The following is a 21,630-nucleotide window of genomic DNA, read 5'->3' as shown; positions in this document are numbered from 1 at the left end:
GTACATGGTGCATTCACCTGGGGAAGAGGGCAGGTTGGTCTACGAATAGGTCTCGGTCCATTGACTTCAGCTGTTATATTTGGGGGGGTAAGTTTTCAGCCTCACTTAGTCCTTAAACCTAAAAATATTCCAGATGAATTAATAAATATAAATAATTAGACCACTGAAAGCATAGAAGAAAATGGCTAATCTTTATATACCATAGAGCAATGGAATAAATCACAAAGGAAAACAGATTTGACTTTATAAAAAATAAAGCCTGCCCATCAAAAAGCATCAGAAACCAAAATAAAAGACAACCAACTGGAGAAGATAGTTGCCACAAATATGATCCAGGGTTACTGTTACGCATAAAGAGCCCACACAAGTCAATAGAATGAGCACTGAGACCCGAACAAAGAAGCAAAAAGAATGAGGGGGAGGGGCCAGGCACAGTGGCTCACGCCTGTGATCCCAGCACTTTGGGAGGCTGAGGCAGGTCGATCACAAGGTCAGGAGATCGAGACCAGGCTGGCCAATGTGGTGAAACCCCATCTCTACTAAAAATACAAAAATTAATTGGGCTTGGTGGCACACACATGCCTGTAGTCCTAGCTACTCAGCAGGCTGAGGCAGGAGAATTGATTAAACCTGGGAGGCGGAGGTTGCAGTGAGCTGAGATTGCACTACTGCACTCCAGCCTCGGCGACAGTCTGTCTTAAAAAAAAAAGAATAAGGATGGGTCGGTGCAGTGGTTCATGCCTGTAACCCCAGCACTTTGGAAGGCCAAGGCAGGCAGATCACTTGGATCCAGTGAGTTCAACACCACCGGCCCAGGAGTTCAGCACCAGCCTGAGCAACATGGCAAAACCCCGCCTCTACAAAGAAACATACAAATTAGCTGGGTGTGATGGTGGCACACACCTGTAGTCCCAGCTACTCAGGAGGCTGAGGTGGGTGGATCACTTGAGCCCAGGAGGTAGAGTCTGCAGTGAGCCAAGATCACACCACTGTACTCCAGCCTGGGCAACGTAGTGAGGCCCGGGCTTAAAAAAAAAAGAGTAAGGAAAAAGATGCTAATCTCACTAGTAATTAAAACATCAGGCCAGGCACAGTGACTCACACCTTTAATCCCAGCACTTTGGGAGGCCAAGGCAGGCAGATCACTTGAGGTCAGGAGTTCGAGGCCAGCCTGGCCAACATGGTGAAACCCCGTCTCTACTAAAAATACAAAAATTAGCCCGGCATGGTGGTGTGTGCCTGTGATCCCAGCTACTATGGTGGCTGAGGCAGGAGAATCACTTGAACCCGTGAGGCAGAGGTGGCAGTGAGCTGAGATTATACCATTGCAGACCGGCCTGGGCAACAGAGCAAGACTCCACCTTGAAAAAAAGAAGAAATAAATAAATCACATATTTAAACAACACTAGGATATATTTTTTTATTTAATTGAGTTTTTTAGAGCACTTTTAGGTTCACAGCGAAACAGTGGAAGGTACAGAGATTTCCCCTATGTTCCCTGGTCCCCACGCACAGCCTCCCTCACTGCCAGCATCCTGCATCTGAGTGCTACACTTGTTATGACTGATGAATCCTCATTAACATATCATTATCACCCAAGTTCATAGTTTACATTAGTAAAACATTGTTTTTCATCTATAAGCACAATTTTGGCATTTATTTAGGTGTATGATTAACGCAGTGTTGACAAGACTCACACTTCATACGCACTTGCCCCACATCTGAAAAGCCATTGGTGTCTACAGCCATACCACCCGGAACAAGCCCGATAAGCAATTGGTGATGCTTATCAAAATTCTATGGACGAGGTCGGCCAGGCATGGTGACTCACACCTGTAATCCCTAAACTCTGGGAGGCTGAGGCAGGCAGATCACCTAAGGTCAGGAGTTCAAGACCAGCCTGGCCAACGTGGTGAAAACCCATCTCTACTAAAACTGCAAAAATTAGCCAGGCATGGTGGCTGGCACCTGTAATCCTGGCTACTCAGGAGGCTGAAATAGGAGGATCACTTGAACCCAGGAGGCGGAGGTTGCAATGAGCCAAGATTGTGCCACTGCACTCCAGACTGGGTGACAAGAGTGAAACTCTGTCTCAAAAAAAAAATTTTCTATGGACAAAGTTTTTCAAAAAGATATTTAGTGCAACGTTATTTGTAATATTGGAATCACTGAGGCCATTTCAGGGCTAACCATTAGGGAATAGTTAGGAAAAGATGGTACATATGTAGGAAGGAACATTTGGTAGTTACTGCCCCGATGTTTACAAAGGCTTTCAGTGACCAACAGATGCTCATGTTATAATCTTATGTGAAAAAAGCAAGTAGCATAATTGCAACTATATTTTTTAATGCATAGAATAAAAGGCTAGAAGGAAATATCACAGATCCTTGACATACATTCCCAACCCTTTGTAAATCCATGGATTCATGAAAACAGACATGTTTGCACAAGTGTCTGATCTTTCCTGTTATACATTCATTAGAAGTCAAGCCCTGGTACCACAAAGTATCTTCCCTTTCAAATGTGATCAAAATGTTCTCTTTCGCTTCAAGGCCATTTTTCACAAAGCCGTCGCATTTTTGCCTCTTCATCAGAGTCACTGGGTGCCCCGGGAGGTCTGAGAACAGCACAGCCATGTTGGGAAGGGGCAGGCAGCTGGGAGGATTGGGCTCACTCCCTGCTAAGTGCCTCACTCCCACACAGCCCCCATAGGGGAAGAAGGGTTCAAATTTATTCTTCAGCCAGATGGCTTGTGCTGCCTGCCCTGGAGTCTCACGTCACTTATGATGGACCAAAATTCCAAAAGCTGAATCCGTGATTGTCAGAGTCTGGTATGGCAGGATGTCAGCAGTAATCGTTTCTGGGCAGAGGGATAATTTTCTCTTCCCATCTTGCTCTGTATAAATACATTTTCTATAATAAGATTGTCTTACTTTTCTCATCAATAAATAGCAAAGTATTGTTTTACTCAAAATATGGATAGAGCCAGGCGTGCTGGCAGCTTATGCCTGTAATCCCAACACTTTGGGAGGCGGAAATGGGAGGATCACTTTAGCCCAGGAGTTTGAGACCAGCCTGGGCAACATAATGAGACCCTGTCCCTCTTCCCCACAAAAAAGCCACAAAGTGTTTATCCTGGATTATTCACAGGGGCAAAAAAAAAAAAAAAAAAAAAATTGGGCCTCCTATAGCCATGAGCTATGAATATGAGAATATGCAAATGTGTAAGAAAAGCCAGCACATCCCATTTTTACATGTACTTTCACACCTCTGTCCACCGTGTCCCAAGAGGAGAAACTTGGTCATTGAAAGGAATCAATCAAATCCAAGAACAAAACCACTGTGCTCATTAAACTTCTTGGTGTTCACAAAGCTTTACCTGCAGGTTGAATGAGACAACCCGAACTGGATGGCTTACCTGGGCTGCATTCAGCAGAGATCACGCCGCTGGACTCCAGCCTGGGCAACAAAGCGAAAAAACTCTGTCTCAAAAAAAAAAAATTCAGAAATTCAAAGTTACAAGTTATCTTTAAAATAATAATGATGATAATAATTCACAATAAAGATGAGGACCAAGTGTGAGTGAGTGGTGGTTTCTAGCTACCTCTGCAGAGCTGAAGCCACATCTCCCTGCTGGGGCTTTTGGGGGAAAGGGTGCATGTTGCTCTTCAGATCCGAAGCCTCGTGCCCCTACCAGGCCCTGTGCGGTGCTTCTCAGCCCACTGGGAGAGCCACCCTTGGAACGCACACCTGGGGGACCCGGTGGGTGCCAGCACAATGAGTGGGGACCACAGTCTGACTCCAGGGAAGCCAGCAAGCTCGGAGCTGGAGGAGTCAGGACACCCCCGATCGGTCCAGCGTTGGTTTTGCTGCCAGTTGCCAGCTGATTGAACCATCCCTTCACACCTCCATGCCTCATTTTCCTCACCAGGCATCCCCGTGACGATGCCGCCCCTCTCCTGTGCAGTCCTACCCTCACTATTAAAGAGCAAACTGCTAGGAAGCAGCACTGGTTTTTTTAATGAAGTGGAAAGAGAGCTGGGAATAACACGTCAGGCCCACCTCACCTGCCTCAGCTGGTGGGTTTGTTTGTTTTTGCTGTTGTTTTGAGACAGTCTCACTCTGTCACCCAGGCTGGAGTGCAGTGGCGCTATCTCAGCTCACTGCAACCACCGCCTCCCAGGTTCAAGCGATTCTCCTGCCTCAGCCTCCCAAGAAGCTGGGATTACAGGCGCCCACCACACGCCTGGCCAGGCTAGTCTCAAACTCCTGACCTCAGGTGATCCACCCGCCTTGGCCTCCCAAAGTGCTGGGATTACAGGTGTGAGCCACCATGCCTGACTCTCACCTGGTGGTTTTGAACCTGAACTGATGTGGTGTTGGTAAATTAAGCGTGCAGATAGATGTAAATAACACCTGGGCAGGAATATGGAGCACAGGATGAGGATGGCCATCCAGCTGTTGGAGGGGGTGGCAGGGAGGCTGAGATCTGCCTGTCATGAACTGGGAGGAGGGGCTCCTCTCTCTCTCTACACCCCCACTTGGCCTCCCAGCACTCCTCGGAACTTATCCTCCTCTCTTTTCCCAGGTGAGCCTTGAACCAGGATGGCTGAGCCCCGCCAGGAGTTTGATGTGATGGAAGATCACACTGGGACGTACGGGTTGGAGGACCAAGACCAAGAGGGTGACACGGACACTGGCCTGAAAGGTTAGTGGACAGCCATGCACAGCAGGCTTAGGATCACTGCAAGCCAAGGGCTGCCGGGAACAGTTTGCATCCAGAATTGTAAAGAAGTTTTAAATACGTTGTTGTCTTAGACTATCAGTAGAGTGAAGCCTCATTAATTTCAGTGGACCAAGATAACTCAAGCAGTGAGATTATGGCCAGTCACAGTGGCTCACGCCTGTAATCCCAGATCTTTGGAGGGCTCAGGCAGGAGGATCCCTTGAGGCCAGGAGTTTGAGACCAGCCTGGGCAACACAGCAAGACTCTGTCTCTAAAAAAATAAATAAAGAATTAGCTGGGTGTTGTGTTTCACGTCTATAGTCCTAGCTACTCGGGATGCTGAGGCAGGAGGGTCACTTGAAACCAGGAGCTCAAGGTTGTAGTAAGCTGTGATTATGCAGCTACACTCCAGCATGAGCAACAGAGCAAGACCCTGTCAAAAAATAAATAAATAAATGAAATTCACCTTCAGTTAGCCGCGTGAGTGAATGTACAGACAAAGATGGCAGGGGCTTGTCAGTCTCTCAAATACAGGGTACTTTTTGAGGCTTTAGACACACCTGTTAGCTTATAAATCAGTGGTATTGATCAGCATGGAAAATATGTGACTTTAAACATTGCTTTTTATCTCTTCCTTAGATCAGGCCTGCCTGGCCTCTCTTGAGCAAGAGTTGGTTAGCCCTGGGATTCTTACTGTAGCCACATTAATAAACTGCATCAACTTCTAAATATTCTATAATACCGTCTTTTGGCCAAACTGCCTCGGCCTCTTCTTCTCTCTTTCCAAATGAAATGTGTTTCATTTCACTGTCAGACCACATGGTTGGGGACCCCACGGAGCACACAGCCCTCCTCCGTCTCTGCATGCTGGCCCTTCACCCACTGCTGGAGCTCTAGGTTGGTTCAAGGGTGCCGGGTTGTGCTGCAGGGAGCCCTTCTTTCCACGGGTGTTGCTGGCAGTGAGTGCTCACAGAACAGCCCACAGTGCAGCCAGAGGGCAAGATGGGCTCAGTCCCTGCCTCCATGCCCATTTCCAAGGAAGCAAAATGGCAGTCTACTTTTCTCTTTTAATGCTAAAAATAAGAAAACACGTTGCAGCCCAGGGTATGGGTAGTGGATGGAAGCCGTGGAGTTCCAAGGTGGGAAGTGACCTCTGCTGGTTGTGTCTGTTTGGGAAGATCCCTGGAGTGGGTGGGGTCGCCAGGAGGGCCCCTGAGTGTGGGAAGCTGGGACGACCGGCTTTCTCTCATAGGAAGTGGCTGTCCCAGCTTGGAGAGGTCCCAGGACTGGTTGGGGGGCTCGTTTCAGATTTCTATCTGTGGAATCAGGGAAGGTGTTGGATTATGAGGAATCTGGGAATTAGGAAAGTGAGAGGAAGTGAAGGAAGACATGGGCACACTCTTCAGGAGCGGGGACTGCTCAGAGGCGTCTGAGAAGCTCAGGGTGGGAGGTGAGAGGGAGAGGGGGAATGCAGCCGAGCCCAGCCTCCCTGCCTGAGGTCAGCCATCAAGTGGTGATAGAAAGATGGAAATGTGCTTTCTGACAGCTCCAGCCAGTGCTGCCAGGTTCAGCTCCCCAGGGAGGGCAGCTGAGAGGCTCCAAGCTAGGAGATCTGCTTTCTCCTTTGAATCCTTCTTAGAGGTCAGGCACAGTGGCTCGTGCCTGTAATGCTAGCACTTTAGGAGGCTGCGGCAGGAGGAGCTCTTGAGCCCAGGAGTTCCAGACCAGCCTGGGCAACATAGTGAGACCCCATCTCTACAGATCCTAATTTTAAAATTTAGCTGGGCATGGTGGTATGCGCCTATAGGCTCAGCTACTCAAGAGGCTGAGGCAGGAGGATCGCTTGAGCCCAAGAGGTGGAGGTTGCAGTGAGCCATGATCCCACCACTGTACTCCAGCCTGGGTGACAGAATGAGACCCCCATGTCAAATCATAATAAGAAATAAACCCTTCTCAGTCCCTTCCTCAGTGTGTCCCCCTCCACTCCATTTTTCCACCTCCTATCCCAGTTTCCCTCTCCTGATTTCCCTCTCCTTCTCTCCTCACTCCATCTTTTTCTTTCTCTGCTGTTTCCTATCCCTTCCCCCTCTCCTTCCCTCCACACTGCCTCCCTGTCCCTTCCCCACCCTGGTGCTCAGGATGTGTTAAGTGAGGGGTGGTAGCCCCCAAGACCTCAACTCCGCAGGTTAGCCTGTTGAAACCACTTTCTCCCAGCTGCCCCCTGGCAGTTGGTGCTGCTGGGGGAGACTGGGATTGGGAGCCACATTTTGCCTCTTTTCCTGACAAAGAGACCAAGAGTTCCCTCATCAGGTCCCCAGGACTGGGTGTGGGTGTCCCAACCTATCCCAGCCCATCTGTTCTGTGTCATCACTAATAGTGCTGCTTTTGGCTGGGTGTGGAAGCTCACGCTTGTAATCCCAGAACTTTGGGAGGCCGAGGCAGGCAGATCACAAGGTCAGGAGTTGGAGACCAGCTTGGCCAACATGGTGAAACCCCGTCTCTACTAAAAATACAAAAATTAGCTGGGCATGTTGGCGGGCACCTATAATCCTAGCTACTTGGGCAGGAGAATCACTTGAACCTGGGAGGTGGAGGTTGCAGTGAGTTGAGATCACGTCACTGCACTCCAGCCTGGGCAACAGAATGAGACTCCTTCTCTCTCTCTTTTTTTTTTAAAGATGGAGTCTCACTCTGTCGCCCAGGCTGGAGTGCAGTGGTATGATCTCGGCTCACCGTAATCTCAGGCTCCCGGGTTCAAGCAATTCTCCTGCCTCAGCCTTCCAAGTAGCTGGGACTATAGGCATACAGGCGCGTGCCACCACACCTGGTTAATTTTTGTATTGTTAGTAGAGACAGGGATTCACCATGTTTGCCAGGCTGGTCTTAAATTCCTGGCCTTGTGATCTGCCCACCTCAGCCTCCCAAAGTACAGGGATTACAGGCATGAGCCACCAGGCCCAGCTAACTCCTTCTCAAACATAAAAAAAAATAGTGCTGCTTTCTCTTTCAATTGTCCTGATTTGGGTGGTAGTAAATGCCACCCTACTTATAAGGGAACTACCTCAGAATGCTAATTGGGACATTTTTGTAGTACTCTGCCGTTGGCAACAGGCTTTCGCCACAGAGGTCTCAAGCGATGCTCACGACAGCCCATGAGGGCGGATCACGTCCGCTTCCCAGATGGCAGAGGAGCTTCATCCTCAGCCCGTGGGTTGCCGGAGCAGGTCGACGGCTGCAGCTCTGCATGGGCCATATTTCCCCCTTGTCACTCTTTCCACAAGGCCCCTAGGAATTTCAGTTTTTAAACTCTTTTGGTGGAATCCAAGTTAGAATCACAACATATGCCTCCTATGAATTGTGCCAGTGAAAAATGACATTCTATTTCGAGGCAGGGCAGCCTGGCTTAGAGAAAGTTTAAAATATGTATTATGCTGCAGGAGATGTACCGTGATCGTGTAAGATGTTCGCAACAAGGGAAATGATGTGGAATATACTTTCTGTACTAATTTCGCAAGTTTTCTGTAATCTAAAACTGTTCCAAAATAACAAGTTCGTAGCCGGGCGTGGTGGCTCACGCCTGTAATCCCAGCACTTTGGGAGGCTGAGGCGGGCGGATCATGAGGTCAGGGGTTCGAGACCAGCCTGACCAACATGGTAAAACCCCGTCTCTACTCAAAAATACAAAAATTAGCCGGGCATGGTGGCGCACACCTGTAATCCCAGCTACTTGGGAGGCTGAGGCAGGAAAATTGCTTGAACCCGGGAGGTGGAGGTTGCAGTGAGCCGAGAGCGTGCCATTGCACTCCAGCCTGGGCAACAGAGTGAGACTCAGTCTCAAAAAAATAAATAAATAACAAGTTCGTTTAAAATAAACTCCAGAAGACCAGGTGTGGTGGCTAACACCTATAATCCCAACACTTTGGAAGGCTGAGGCAGGTGAATTGCTTGAGCCCAGGAAATGGGAACAGCCTGGGCAACGTGGTGAAATCCCATCTCTACAAAAAAAATACAAAAATTACTCAGGTATGGTGGCGCTCTCCTGTAGTCCCAGCTCCTTGGGGGCCTGAGCTGAGAGGATCACCTGAGCCCAGGAGTTTGAGGCTGTAGGGCGCTGTGATTGCACCATTGCACTCCAACCTGGGCAACAGAGGGAGACCCTGTCTCAAAAAACAAAAATAAAATAAAAACCGGAAAGAAGTGCGTTTTACCACTCTTATTTTCCGAAGAGAAAACTAAATGTAATGTGTAAAATAAGGACAAGTTCACTAAGTTATTTTCTGTTTCAGAGTTGCCTAAAATATGTTTGCTAAAACTATTCAATGCTTTCACATAAAATATGATCAGAAGTTCTGTGCCAAAACATATGTGTGTGTATATATATGTGCACTATATATACTGTATATAAAAATGCAACATTTAAAGCGGCAACCTTTTTGAAATTGCTCTGAAAGGAAAGCATTTGAAGACAATTTGCTTACACAAAGAATGTACTTTCCAAGAAAGCAGGTGATACTTCAGGTGTTCATAGTCCTCATCAAACTAATTCTCGCTGCTGAGGGCTTGCAAGGAGCTGTTTCTATGTCGGGAGTGACAGGTTTGACTTGGCAGAAGGTGTCACTTTACTAACAACATTTTAAATAAGTGACAGAAGACAAGAAACTACGCATTAAATACCAGAACAAAGAGTGTCTAAATGGATGCTAAGAGTGAAATATGGCTGGACACCCGCCCAAGAAAGCTGAAAAGTGGATGCAAGTTGGTTACCTGATAAAATAATGCACGCTGATGAATTAAAAGGTGTTGATGAGTTAACTTGTTATGCCTTCCAGATAAGATGGGCAAAAGAGGCTTCTTCCTCCTTCGCTACCTCCAAGGAACTTAACAAGGAGGCCAGTGCAGATGCTAAGGACTGTAGGCTCAGGCTGGGGACGGACTGGGGAAGGGAACACTATTGCGCTCATGTAAGTGCTCCTGTGCCCTGGCAGTCAAGGCCGCTGAAACATAACACAACCCAGAAGACAGTCGGCGTGATGCTGCCTCGCCATTTGTCTAAAGCCTTCTTGAGGCAGTCTGCAGGCTTTTGCAAGCTCCAGGACCAAGAGCTCTGTTCGTGCTGGAAGCTTGTTTAGGATTAGCTGTTCTTTGTGGGATGGGCCCAGCCAGGGTCAGGTGTCCAGGACAGGGTTTTAACAAAAGGTGTGGGGTGTCTGGTCTCACAGTGCACTTGAACTTCACTTGCCTTTTTTTGCATCTTCTCATTCTGCTTCATGCACAGAACCAGCCCCATCATGAAACTGGCTCTAAATTACTCCCACCCCAAGTGGAGTGCCTTCCTCAGAGTTCAACAGATCCCTCCTGTCACCCAAGGGACAACTCCAGCAAATGCCCAAGCCACACCCAAAACCTAACAAGTAAAAACCAAGCTCCGTCCTCCCCTATCCTGGGCCGTTCCCCATTTCTCTACTGCTGTTGGTGGCAGCACCATCAACTTGTCCTTCATGACCCTGGCCAGTTCCTCCCACAGCCCTCCACAGCACCCAAAGACCTCACCTCCATTCCACCCAACACAGACCTCCTCACCACAAATCTTGGTTTTGCAACAGCAGCCCTGAGACTTTACACCTTCATCCTGACCCCCACCAAGGCCCCAGAGCCATTCCTTAAAGCAGAGCTACACAAACTGTGACCCACAGGCCAATTCTGGTACCCAGCCTGTTTTGCACAGCCTGTGAGCTGACAATAATCTTTTCTTACAGGCAGAAAAGCAAAAAGAAAAGGAAAAACAAACCCACACCATTCTGAGCATGTGACTTCCATGTTCAAGATGTGTCATGTTCAGAAAGGCTGCTGGAAAATGAAGAAGGGGAGCCAGACACGAAGGGAGATCCTCCCAGCTGATCTCCTCCCGTCCTCCCATCCAGACATCCTGGACTTCCTATCCAATGACTTCCCTTAGGTCTCATCAGCCACCCCTTCCTGCCCAGGAGGCTGTAAGATGTGGCCTTTTAACTGGGCACAGCCCTGTCCTATATATCAGGGCTCTGTTCCCAAGGAGGATGGAGAGAATGGACACCAGGTGGACCCTCAGCAGTCTGTGCCACAGAGGGAGTGTTTGCAATTTCCAAGTCCCCATGTGCTTGATGGAGTATTAATCTCATGTGGGCTGTGGCTACAAAGTGATGCTTGACTTTTCCTCACATGACCGGAGCCACTTTGTCCAGCTGGAACAATGGTCAGCTGCCTGCTAGGGGCCCTCCAGGATTCCCAGTCGATATCTGTGTCATCACCATCAGCACTAAATAAAATACTCAAGTTCCTGCCAGTGAGCGTGAGCAGTGCTACACTGGGCCCATCAACCAAGGTGACATGATAATGACTAAAAAGAATCACTGCCACTTACTGGGGGCTTCTCACGTGCCAGGCATGGTACAAAGTGCTTTAAATAAGCATTCAGCAGTTTCATGCTGACAGAAGCCCTGTGAGCAAGTGGAGCTACTACCATTCCCATTTTACAGGGAAGAAAACTGAGGCAGAGGGAGGTTAGGTAATTTGCTCAGCATCACACAGCCAATAGGTGGTGGAGCCAGGATTTGGGCCCCAGCTGCCTGACTCTAGAGGCTCTGATCTATCTTCCAGTCTTCCAGATTTGAGTCTAAGCCATGAATAGGACAATTAGACAGCAGAGGAAACCCATTCAGCTACCATGTGCATGAAGAGTGAGGAATTTCTGTCATACGGAGGGGAGTGAGTTCACTGAGCTGAGAACTGAGGAACCATCGATGTGATGGCTGAGACACCATGGGGAAGACTGGAGAGGCTTTTCTGGGCACGCAGTGCCAGGCATAAGAGACACTGAGGGAAGATGACTAAGAGGTACTGGGGAAGAACTCAGCAATTTTGATGGAAGCTTTACATGTTACCATCACATCCATCCATTCATCCATCTATTCATCTATCCGTATCTTCATCCACCCAATCATTTATATATCCAATCTTCTATACACCATCCATCTATCCATCCATCCATCCATCCAATTATACATCCATCCAATCATATATCTGTACATCGTCCATTCTTCCCTCCATCCATCCACCCATCCCTTCCTTCATCCAACCTATAATCCATCCAATCTTACATATATCTAATCATACATCTATAAATCACCAGCTCATCCATCTATCCATTTATCTATCCATCCTTCCGTCCATCAGTCATCCGTCCATCATACATACATCCAACCATACGTCTCTATATCATTCATTCTCCCATCCATTCATCCAATTATCCATCCATTCCTTCCTCCATCCATCCCATTATCCATTTAATCAAACATACATTATCTATACATCTGTACATCTCCATTCGTCATCCATCCATTTATCCATCTAATCATCCAGTCGTATATCCAATTACACATCCATCCAATTATACATTCATACATGCATCTAATCATTCAATTATATATCCATCCATATAATTATACATCCAATTATACCTCCATCCAATTATATATTCATACATCCACCTAATAATTATTAATTCACATATCCATCCATGTAATTATACATCCAATTATACATCCATCTAATCATTCAGTAATTCACCCCTCCATCCAGTCACCTATCCAATAATACATTCATGCAATCATCCATCCACCCACCCACCCACCCATCATGGTTTGAGCCATGACTTACTACAATGCTTCCCTGTGGACAGCCCAGGTGGGACTGAGCTGAAGGGAAGCCCAGGGTTGCCCACATAAACACTTGGCTCCTTTACATCGACGAGGACTAGGTCCATACATGTAAATCCTCATGGTTTGAAGGTGCTTTTACCAACATTCACTCATAGGATCCTCCCAGAAGCTCTAGGAGGAGGCGGGTAGAGTTGAGGTCATCTCAGCCATTTTACAAATGAGGAAACAGAGGCCCTGAGAGGCAGGTCCAGGGCCACCTGACTAGAAAGAAGTGGAACTGGGACTTGCACCCACAGCCGTCTTGACCCTTGGTCCTGTGCTCTCTAGCCTGCAACTCCCACTTGCTGGTGGGGAACCTATCAGCTGGGCCCTATCGGCTGGCCCTGCTCCTGCCCTGGAGTCTTTTGCTCTGTGTGGCCATCCTCCCTCAGGAGAGTGTGTGCTCCCGGAGCGCAGGCTGTGTCTTCTGAGCGTTTTGTCCCTTCCCAGTACCTAGCACTCAGCTCTGTATATATCGGGCTCTCAAAAAGTCTCAGCCTTCCATAGTGTAAGGCCTTGGCCTGCTCAGCCCCAATACTGCATGAGGTATTGATAAGCCCATAAAATAACCAGGGCAGAGTGACTCCCAGTGGCCAAAGTACCATAGGGGAGGGGACAATTGAGTCCTTCCAGGAGGAGGCGGTAGTTTTCTCATTTCTGTTCAGCCAACAAAAGCCGCCTTACTAAGGACATTCTTGGTGGACGGTATGACTGTCAACCACGTGGTCATTTGGGCCTCCCTTGCCCAGGCTTCTGACTCTGAAAGGAAAGTTTTCTTGTAGGTACCCATGGCTGCCATTTCAAATGTAACTCACAGCTTGTCCATCAGTCACTGGAGATCTTTCTATGAAGGGAGCTGGGTGGCGTCCTAACACAACCCGACATCCACTTAGAAGTAGGCACTGCGTGTGCCCTGAGCTGATTCCTTTTCCAAAGAAGGGGTTGCATCTCGGAGTGTTTCTCCAGGTGTCTACTCACGGATAACTAATAGCAGTGACAAAGCAGAGGCTCATTTGTGGCTCGGCTTTCTGGTATTTGCTGCCCGTTGATCAGTGGAAGATAAACCTTTGCCTCGGGTGGCACCACTAGCTGGTGAAGCGACACTTTGTCCTGTCACCCAGGAGCAAATGCACATCACCATCCTTGTCTGATGTCCCTGATGCAGGGCACAGTCATGTTGGCAGGGAGGGAGGTAGGGTTGGTCCCCTTTGTGGATTTGTCACAAGGCCATGTTCCAACTGTTTCCACGCGGAGGGATTTTCAGCTCCACCAGACACGGCTCCCCAGTTCCTCCTGAGATCAGAAGGGTGCGCTTGGGAGAGGCGGCTGTTCTGAGGGCTCACTGTGTGTGTTCCAGAATCTCCCCTACAGACCCCCGCAGAGGACGGATCTGAGGAACCGGGCTCTGAAACCTCTGATGCTAAGAGCACTCCGACGGCGGAAGGTGGGCCCACCCCATGGCTCCCTTCAGACGCCCCCTCCCATGTCTCCAGCCTGCGCTTAGCCGTGCTTTGAGCCTCCCTCCCGGCTGCACCTGCTGCTCCCTCTCCCCCTGGCTGAGAGATGTGCTCACTATTTCCGTGCTTTGCAGGACAGTGGGCGGGAGCAGAGCCCTGCTTTGATGCCTTGCTCGCTGGTGGTGAGTGTGAGCACCTTCATCCCATGTGTGCTCTGGAGGCAGCCATGCTTGGAGAGTCCCACACACACCTTCACAAAGCACCCCTCAGTATGATTGTCCTCCCACACCTCCTTCAAAAGCCCCCTCCTTTCTCTTTCTTCAGTGGCCAGCAGGTCCCAGAGCAGCCATTTGGCTGAAGGAAGGGGCAGGGCAGTACACATCTGATCTTGCCATAGTATCCTTCATTTTGTGGGCTCTGGGCGTGGCCTGGGCCTCTGGACTTTGGCCACCGTGTTTGTTCCAGCCCTCCTCCTAACCCGTCCTTTCCAGACAGTCAGCATCTAGGTTATTAGCCCCTCACGTACTTCCTGTCGTGCTCCTCAGTCCTGATTTGATCATCATCTCTTGCTTCCCACCTGTGTCAGTCAAGACTGCACTTGGCTCTAAGAAACAGAAACCCAACTAACTGTGATGTACATGAAGAGGTTTACTCGTCTCACATAATCAGATGCATGGACTTGGGCAGTACCTCAAGGGTCATTTCTCAAGGATCATGACCTCAAGGGTCATTATCTCTATCTGTCTTTATCCTCTGTCATCTTTGGTGGTTGGATTGTTGCCTCATGGTTACAAAGCGGCTGCTGCACTTCCAGCCATCACATCTGCCTTTGAAGCAGGATCAAGTTGCAAAGTAAACTGGCCAAAAGGGCCCTGAAACCAAATGTGTCCCCTTTTTATTAGGAAAGCAGGAGTTTTCTTGCAAATGGCAGTCTTCTACTTACGTCTCATCAGCCAGCGCTGGGTCTTATGACCATCCCTTGCTGCAAGCAAGGCTGAGACATTGAGCATTTTGCCTTCCAGCCTCTTTAGCAGAAGAAATCAAAGGAGAAGAATGTCGATAATGGCTTTCCAGTCACCAGTTGGCAGTATCTGCCCCTCTCTCTCTCCATCCTCCCCAGGAAGGTTCAAGGTTCCTTTCTCAGCACTTCTCAGGCTCTGCACATTCATTTGGATCTTGGGTCTCGGGGTGAAAAACTGGCCCCAGTGTCTCCCCAAGCATCCACCTTTGGATTAATTCGGAAAGTGGCTGTCAGGTGCCTGCCCGTTGCTTGGTATAATGCTGTATCTTTGGAGGACGCAGCAGGCGTGGGTCTTAGCCTCATGAGACTATCCAGGTCAAATTCTTTTGGCTCTCCTTCTTAGAGCCAGCGATGCAAGACATTTCCTGCTCATCTTGTCAGGACGGTTTTGCAAGTTGCCTGCCATCCTGAGAAAGTCCTACCAAATGATGCCAGGCCTTATGCCAAGCTTCTCAAGCCTTGGCTTTCAGTGCTCCCTCAACAGGAGGAAGAATCTCCCGGACAAGTCTTGATGTAGCCTGGACCCTGTGCAGGTGTGAGACTCCAGAGCCCTGGCTCCCGCCCCTGGTGGAGGGAGCCCTGCTGGGGCTGGACTCTTGCCTGGCTGCTCCGCCTGCACCCAAGACAACCATAATTAAAATGCCCTTCATTGAACTTGGAAAGCCTTCAAAGCTGACAGCTCGTTATGTGTACCCGGAATGGCCCGGGAGTGTGCCAGGGCATTGCTCAGGAGGAACGCTGATTTGGAAGTGTTCATCTTGATGAGAAATTGATAGTAGCTCCTGGTGGCAGCGCTTTCGCTCCTGCCTCTGCTGTGAAGGTGGACCCACCTGGCAGTCAGTGCCTGAATCTGGACAGGACTGGTCCTATTTATTGCCATACAGGGGACTCTGCACTTTTGGACTGTGGGTCATGGGATTGGAGATAAGGTTGGAGCTGGTAGAAGTCTTGGAAGTCACCTAGAGATGACACTCCCATTTTGCAAATGAGGAAACTGTCCAATCAAAATGGACTAAGGACATACCCAAAGCCTCACAGCAAAACCATAGGCTGCCCACCCTAACCTTGGAGTCCCTGTGCTGTCGTAGTCTTTATCTCGCCTTAAGGATCAAATAGCTGTGAGCAATCATCTGGTTTTCAATATTTTTCTTTAAAAATGGCTGGGGCCATGCCCAGCAGTCCCTTTCATGGCAGCGTTTCCACAGGGCTGCCAGGCTTCCCTGGTGGATGAGCGGGCAGTTCATGAGCCAGTACCACGCAGCAGCATGTGAGTCTGCTTCCTGGGGAGCTGGCAGCAGGGGCTTCGAGCCCTGCTTCAGGGCTGCTTTCTTGCAAATGGCTGATCCCCTCCTCACTCCCCCTCCCTGCACTGCTCCTGCACAAGAAGCAAAGGTGAGGGACTAGGCGTGGCTCGTCCTGGCCCCTCTAAGGTGGTTCTCGGTGGTTTCCAGATGTGACAGCGCCCTTAGTGGATGAGAGAGCTCCCGGCGAGCAGGCTGCTGCCCAGCCCCACACGGAGATCCCAGAAGGAACCACAGGTGAGGGTGAGCCCCAGACACCCCTGGGCAGTCAAGACCCTGCTGGGTGCCCCAGCTGACCTGCAACAGAGTGAGGGTGCTTTGTGTGTTTATCCCCCTGTGAGGCAGGAACACGGGGGGATGCTGGCTTCTGAGAATCTTGGGTTGTGAGTAGCTTGATGCGTTGGTGCCTGGTGACCTCCCTGGTCATTTAGGGCCCTCTGGACTCCTTCTAGACGCTCCTCATCTTGCCTCAGTCAGCACATCAGTTCCAGAGTTCTCTGCAGGGTTTTCTCTGGGGCAGGTGGTGGCAGACCCGTGTCTTCTTGACACCTGAGGTCAATCTACCCTCCTGCTCAGACTGCCCGGTGCAGGGTCACTGCCCAAGATCACCTGAGTGCACAGAGGGTGCAGATGACTGGACCACACATTTTGGTGAGCGTGATGGGGTGGTCCCAGAGGAGCTGAGACACGTGATCCAGCTCCCATTTCTGGGACTCTGTCTCCTTTTCAAATGTATTCATGTAGAACAGACATGACAAGAATGCCTTGTTAACACGGGTGATGGGGAATCGATCAGGCGGGGTGCTGGGCTCAAGGCCGCAGTCACCCAAGAGTGGCTCAGCCCACCAGGCCTAGGGAGCGCCCACACAGCCTGGAGCTCCGGGAGTCATTTCCTGCGTGTCTTCCTCCCTGCACTTACGTAAAGATGCCAGCCGTTGGTTTGGGGATTTGGAGGGTGCCCGGTTGCCCAACAAGAAATGCAGAAGAGGTCTAGACGGGATTTCACCAGCAATGGAGCATGGGGAAGATGTGCCCAGGCAAGCGGTTTGTTTCCTAAAGATGGTGCTCCCTGCAGCTACCGGGGAAGCCTGCAGCGTTCTCTAGGGCTCTGCGTGTTGAGAGCAGCCCCGCCCTGGCCCCTTCTGAGTGCATTTCTGCTCTGTGACTTGATCGGTGAGGTCTCCTGAGATGAGTGGAGGGGATGTCCTTGAAGGTGGGGAAGAGCCTCATCCTTGAGCGTGAAGGACGTTTGAAGACCATGGCGCGACCCACAGGATGAGATCACGGGGAGCTTGACTTTCCTCCCCTCCCTTCACGGTTATTCCACTGGGGAAATCTCTCCCCTGCCCAGAAAAGTCGACACAACTCTTGACTTTTCCATCACTCCAAAGTAATTGAAAGCACTTTAGTCTCCGCAGTGGCAAAACACAGTGTGCAAATGCTAAATAATGTAGACCGCCCAGTCCCATGTGACAGCCAGAGCTTCTAACTCCATTCAGAGTTGCGGCTGTTCCCCTGGGGGGCTGGCACGGAGGGGAGGGGTGAGAGACGCAGGAACGTCATCACTGAGCTGGTCCTGGTGTGAGCTGCCTCACACGCTGCAGAGGTGTCAAGGAGACACTCTTTCTCTCTCTGTCTCTCATGGGGACCTTATTTGAATTCTTCTAGACTCTTCCCCCAGCCCACCATCTCCAGCTGTCCTCCCCTGAAAAGCCCTTCCTCTGTGCTGGATTCTGGTGGCCGTGTCCTCTCTCCTCGGCCCCATGGGGATCTGAAGATCTGGCTGCAGCCTCATCTTAGAGGTCCTGCTGGTGGCCGCCTCTTAGACATGATCTGAGGCTCCCATGCCCACTGTCTGGCCTGTCCCCACATGGGGTCCATGGGGAACACGCCGGCAAAGCAGACTGTGGGTGCATGGACGGGCCTCAGGGCTGCTCCCCAAAGCAAACCAGCCCATCTTCCATCCTCTAGTGTTCCTTGGTGGGGCCCTGACCGAAGTCCACCAGGTCCCTAACCAGAGGGGACACACACCAGGTGTCCCAATGTATTGACTTGAAACAATTGTGCTGGGACTGTGATGGGGGCTGGCCAGGTAGCCACTCCTGTCACCCCAAGCCACTCTCCCCAAGGAAATCCTCTTCAAAGACCCCTTTACACCTTCCGTGTGGTGGGGAGGTTCTAGAGTTGGTGCATGTATCTTCAGCTACCGGCAGTACAGACCTCACTTGGCACCTCGCTCTGGCCTATCCTGTTTGCTGTTCTTGGCGTTCCGGTGAAACTTCCCACGGCCCATCCAGTCGGGGTGCAGTGTGGCCACCCTGCTGCAGGATCCTGTCTTGCTGGAGAGCACAGGACCCCCTGGCTCTTATAAAACACTACCAGGGTACAGAGAGGCCATCGGTGATGTAAGGCCCAACCTCCACCATGCCCTCCCTCCCTCCACACCCTCCCTCCCTCCCTCCACACCCTCCCTCCCTCCACTCCACACCCTCCCTCCCTCCACTCCACGCCCTCCCTCCCTCCACTGTGCCCTCCCTCCCTCCACTGCATGCCCACCCTCCCTCCCTCCCTCCACTCCATGCCCTTCCGCCCTCCACCGTGCTCTCCCTCCCTCCTTGGTGGGGTCAAGGCTGCACAGCCTTCAGTTCCTGACTCATGCCGGGCCGGCTACCACAGCTCTGCACTGGTGTGTGACAGCAAGGCAACCCGGATGCCTCAGCAGTGAGGGCATCCGGGGAAGCCTCCTCATGTCCTCTGTCTCAAGGACTCTGGCATTTAGCTGGACTTGCTGTTGCTCTGAGCCTTTCTGCCATTTCTATCGCCTTGTCAGAAACTCAGGCCGAATCTGTACTCGGAGCTGTGCCTGGGCAGTTGAGCCAACACTTGCTCAGTGATGTTGTCATGTGACAAGGTGCTGTCCCCATTGGGCCTTGTGGGCAGTGCACTGTCAGCTGGATGGACCCTGAGTGTGTCTGTGTCACACTAGCGCTAGCGATGGGAGCCCTCTGAGCCCACTGCCTGCCCTCCCATCCCCTCAGCAGCTGCCTGGGACTACCAGTGGCCTGGGTGTTTCTGAGGCTACCACGTGGCTGCCAGGCAACTCGAGAACCTTCCTTTCCCGAGCCTCAGCTCTTTCCACAGGCCTGTGCTGGCCGGTGCTGGGGATCCGGCATTCCTGTCTTAGGTGCAGAGACTGACTCATCGCAGGCCTGGGAGATAAGACCAATGGCCTGGCCAGCAGCATGTAGGCATTTGTCAGAGGCCTCTGACACTGTCCTCAGGGAATGCTGGTGATTCTGGTGGCCTGAAGTCAATGCATGTCAATGTGCCCAACTTGCCTTATAAACTCTCCTGGACAATTGCGTGCTTTGTCCTTTAACCATGTCCTGATGGTCGTGATGCAGTAATTGGTGTTTTTAAAGCATATTGATTTGGCTGCTATTGATGTGGTCTGGAACGTTCTGTCTTTCTTGTTTGGGTGAGCTGTGCCTTCCTAAACAGGAGCCCAAGACACCCCCAGATCTGCTCACCAGCACTGCCAGCCTCCCTCTCACAAGGTAGCACCCATTCAGGACATTCTGTGAAAAGCATTTGCCCAGAAGTTGGGAGGAAGGAAACACAATAGTTAGGGGCACCTACCGTGTGCCAGGCACCAGGTTAAACATGTCCACACAAATTCTCTTAGTAACCCTCACCGTCCTTCTACAAGACAAACTAATATCTTCATCTTGGGGTTCTAGATGAGGAAACGGAGGCTCAGAGAGGTTGAATGAATGCTGGCGCCTGGATATGAACCCCATCTCCCTGACGCCACAGCCCAGGCCAAGTCTTTCCTTGAACTTCCCGCCCTCCTGGGGCACTGGCTGGGACTTTGGGTGCAGTCACTGCTTAGACACAGCCTCCACGACCGTGGCTCAGCAGCAAACTGCTTCTCTGACCTCACTCATCCTATGTGTCCTTGTCGAGTGAGGCATTCAGGACCCCGGTCCCAAAGTGGAAAAAGTCTTTCCTACTAGGTTGTAGCCACGCCTGCGTGTGGGTCTTGTGCATTTCGTTTAGTGAACTTTTATCACCAGCATCTGCAATGACGTTTGCAGAGAAGTCAGAGCTGTGGCACCTTGGTATTCTTGGGATATGACTTCCCTGAGTGTTTTAGGAAAAATACCAGAAGATACAGAGAGCTTGGTTTCTAGCAAACAGTAACCGTCTCGCTTTTATCCCCCTTCATCTGCTGACACGTACACCAGCTGAAGAAGCAGGCATTGGAGACACCCCCACCCCGGAAGACCAAGCTGCTGGTCACGTGACCCAAGGTCAGTGAACTGGAATTGCCTGCCATGACTTAGGGGTTAGGAGGAGGAACGTGGGGTGGGCTTTGCCCTGAGAAGATCATTTGGACCTGAGCCCTAATTCACAAGTCCAGGAGATTTTAGGGAGTTGGTTCTTATCAAAGGTTGGCTGCTCAAATTTAGAAAGAGCCTTAGTGTTTTTTTTCTAACACCATTTCTGGGCAATTCCTAAGGCATTTAGTGTCCTGAAAGACGCTAGCCTTGTCCGTCCTGAGAGTTGAGAATGAATGTGTAACAGAAACTCAAGGCCGGGTGTGGTGCCTCATACCTGTAATCCCAGCACTTTGGGAGGCCCAAGTGGGCAGATCACCTGAGGTCAGGAGTTTGAGACCAACCTGGCCAACATGGTGAAACCCTGTCTCACTAAAAATTAAAAAATTAGCCAGATGTGGTGGTGGGTGCCTGTAATCCAAGCTACTCAGGAGGCCGAGGCAGGGCAATAGCCTGAAACTGGGAGGTGGAGGTTGCAGTGAGCCGAGATCACACCACTGCACTCCAGCCTGAGCAACAAGAGCGAAACTCCATCTCAAAAAAAAGAAAGAAACTCAAACGTGTGGGGGCAGCTCTCGCTGCAGGCTGCCCTCTGGCCGATCCAGGAGCGAGGCTTAACCATGTCACCCCCAAGCTATTGCTTGTAAACTTTCTTCTGTGCACCCTTCAAACCTCATGATTTTCTTTTCAGGAACCAAACTGCTGTGTTCAAGAAAGGCAGCTTTGCATAATCATTTATCATAAGTATCTTAAAAACTTTAAAAGTCCTAGAGATTCCTAACTGTAGGAAGTAGGAGACCTCTGATACTGACATAATGTGGGCTGAGCTCGTTTTCTGTCATCTGCGAGATGAACGAACTGGAGAGCCTACTGTAAAATGTGGAAGCTTCTAGACTGCAAAAGGGCAGGGAAGACGCTGTTCTTTTCTCCCGAGGGATGGGATTTGTCCAGTGTTTAGAGCTGCCTCTGAGGCCGTCTCATTCTAGGAGACTCTGCCTTGTTGAGGGTATTTTGAGGCCTAACTACACATTCCTGCCCCCAGAGGGGTC

The 21,630-nt window shown here is 50.3% G+C and overlaps 1 protein-coding gene across 9 annotated transcripts in view; it reads left to right on the top strand.

Moving 5' to 3' along the window:
- Positions 1-21,630, top strand: part of MAPT (microtubule associated protein tau) — a 128,802-nt gene that overhangs the window by 60,605 nt on the left and 46,567 nt on the right. For 3 of the 9 annotated variants that reach the window (XM_021673726.2, XM_021673724.2, XM_021673720.2), the window contains exons 2-5: positions 4,589-4,708; positions 13,820-13,906; positions 16,392-16,478; positions 20,489-20,554. In XM_021673726.2, the coding sequence (XP_021529401.2) occupies positions 4,606-4,708; positions 13,820-13,906; positions 16,392-16,478; positions 20,489-20,554 (343 nt within the window). In that variant the 5' untranslated portion in view covers positions 4,589-4,605. The remainder of the gene's footprint in view (positions 1-4,588; positions 4,709-13,819; positions 13,907-16,391; positions 16,479-20,488; positions 20,555-21,630) is intronic. The other 6 variants (XM_021673727.2, XM_064369353.1, XM_021673721.2 and 3 more) reach the window with 3 other exon arrangements.

The sequence above is a fragment of the Aotus nancymaae genome, unplaced genomic scaffold (genome assembly GCF_030222135.1).
Source record: "Aotus nancymaae isolate 86718 unplaced genomic scaffold, 86718_ANA_hifiasm-v0.15.2.pri h1tg000089l, whole genome shotgun sequence".
In the NCBI taxonomy this organism is placed as follows: Eukaryota; Metazoa; Chordata; class Mammalia; order Primates; family Aotidae; genus Aotus; species Aotus nancymaae.
The sequence above is the reverse complement of the archived record's forward strand: the minus strand, read 5'-3'. Positions and strand labels throughout refer to the sequence as shown.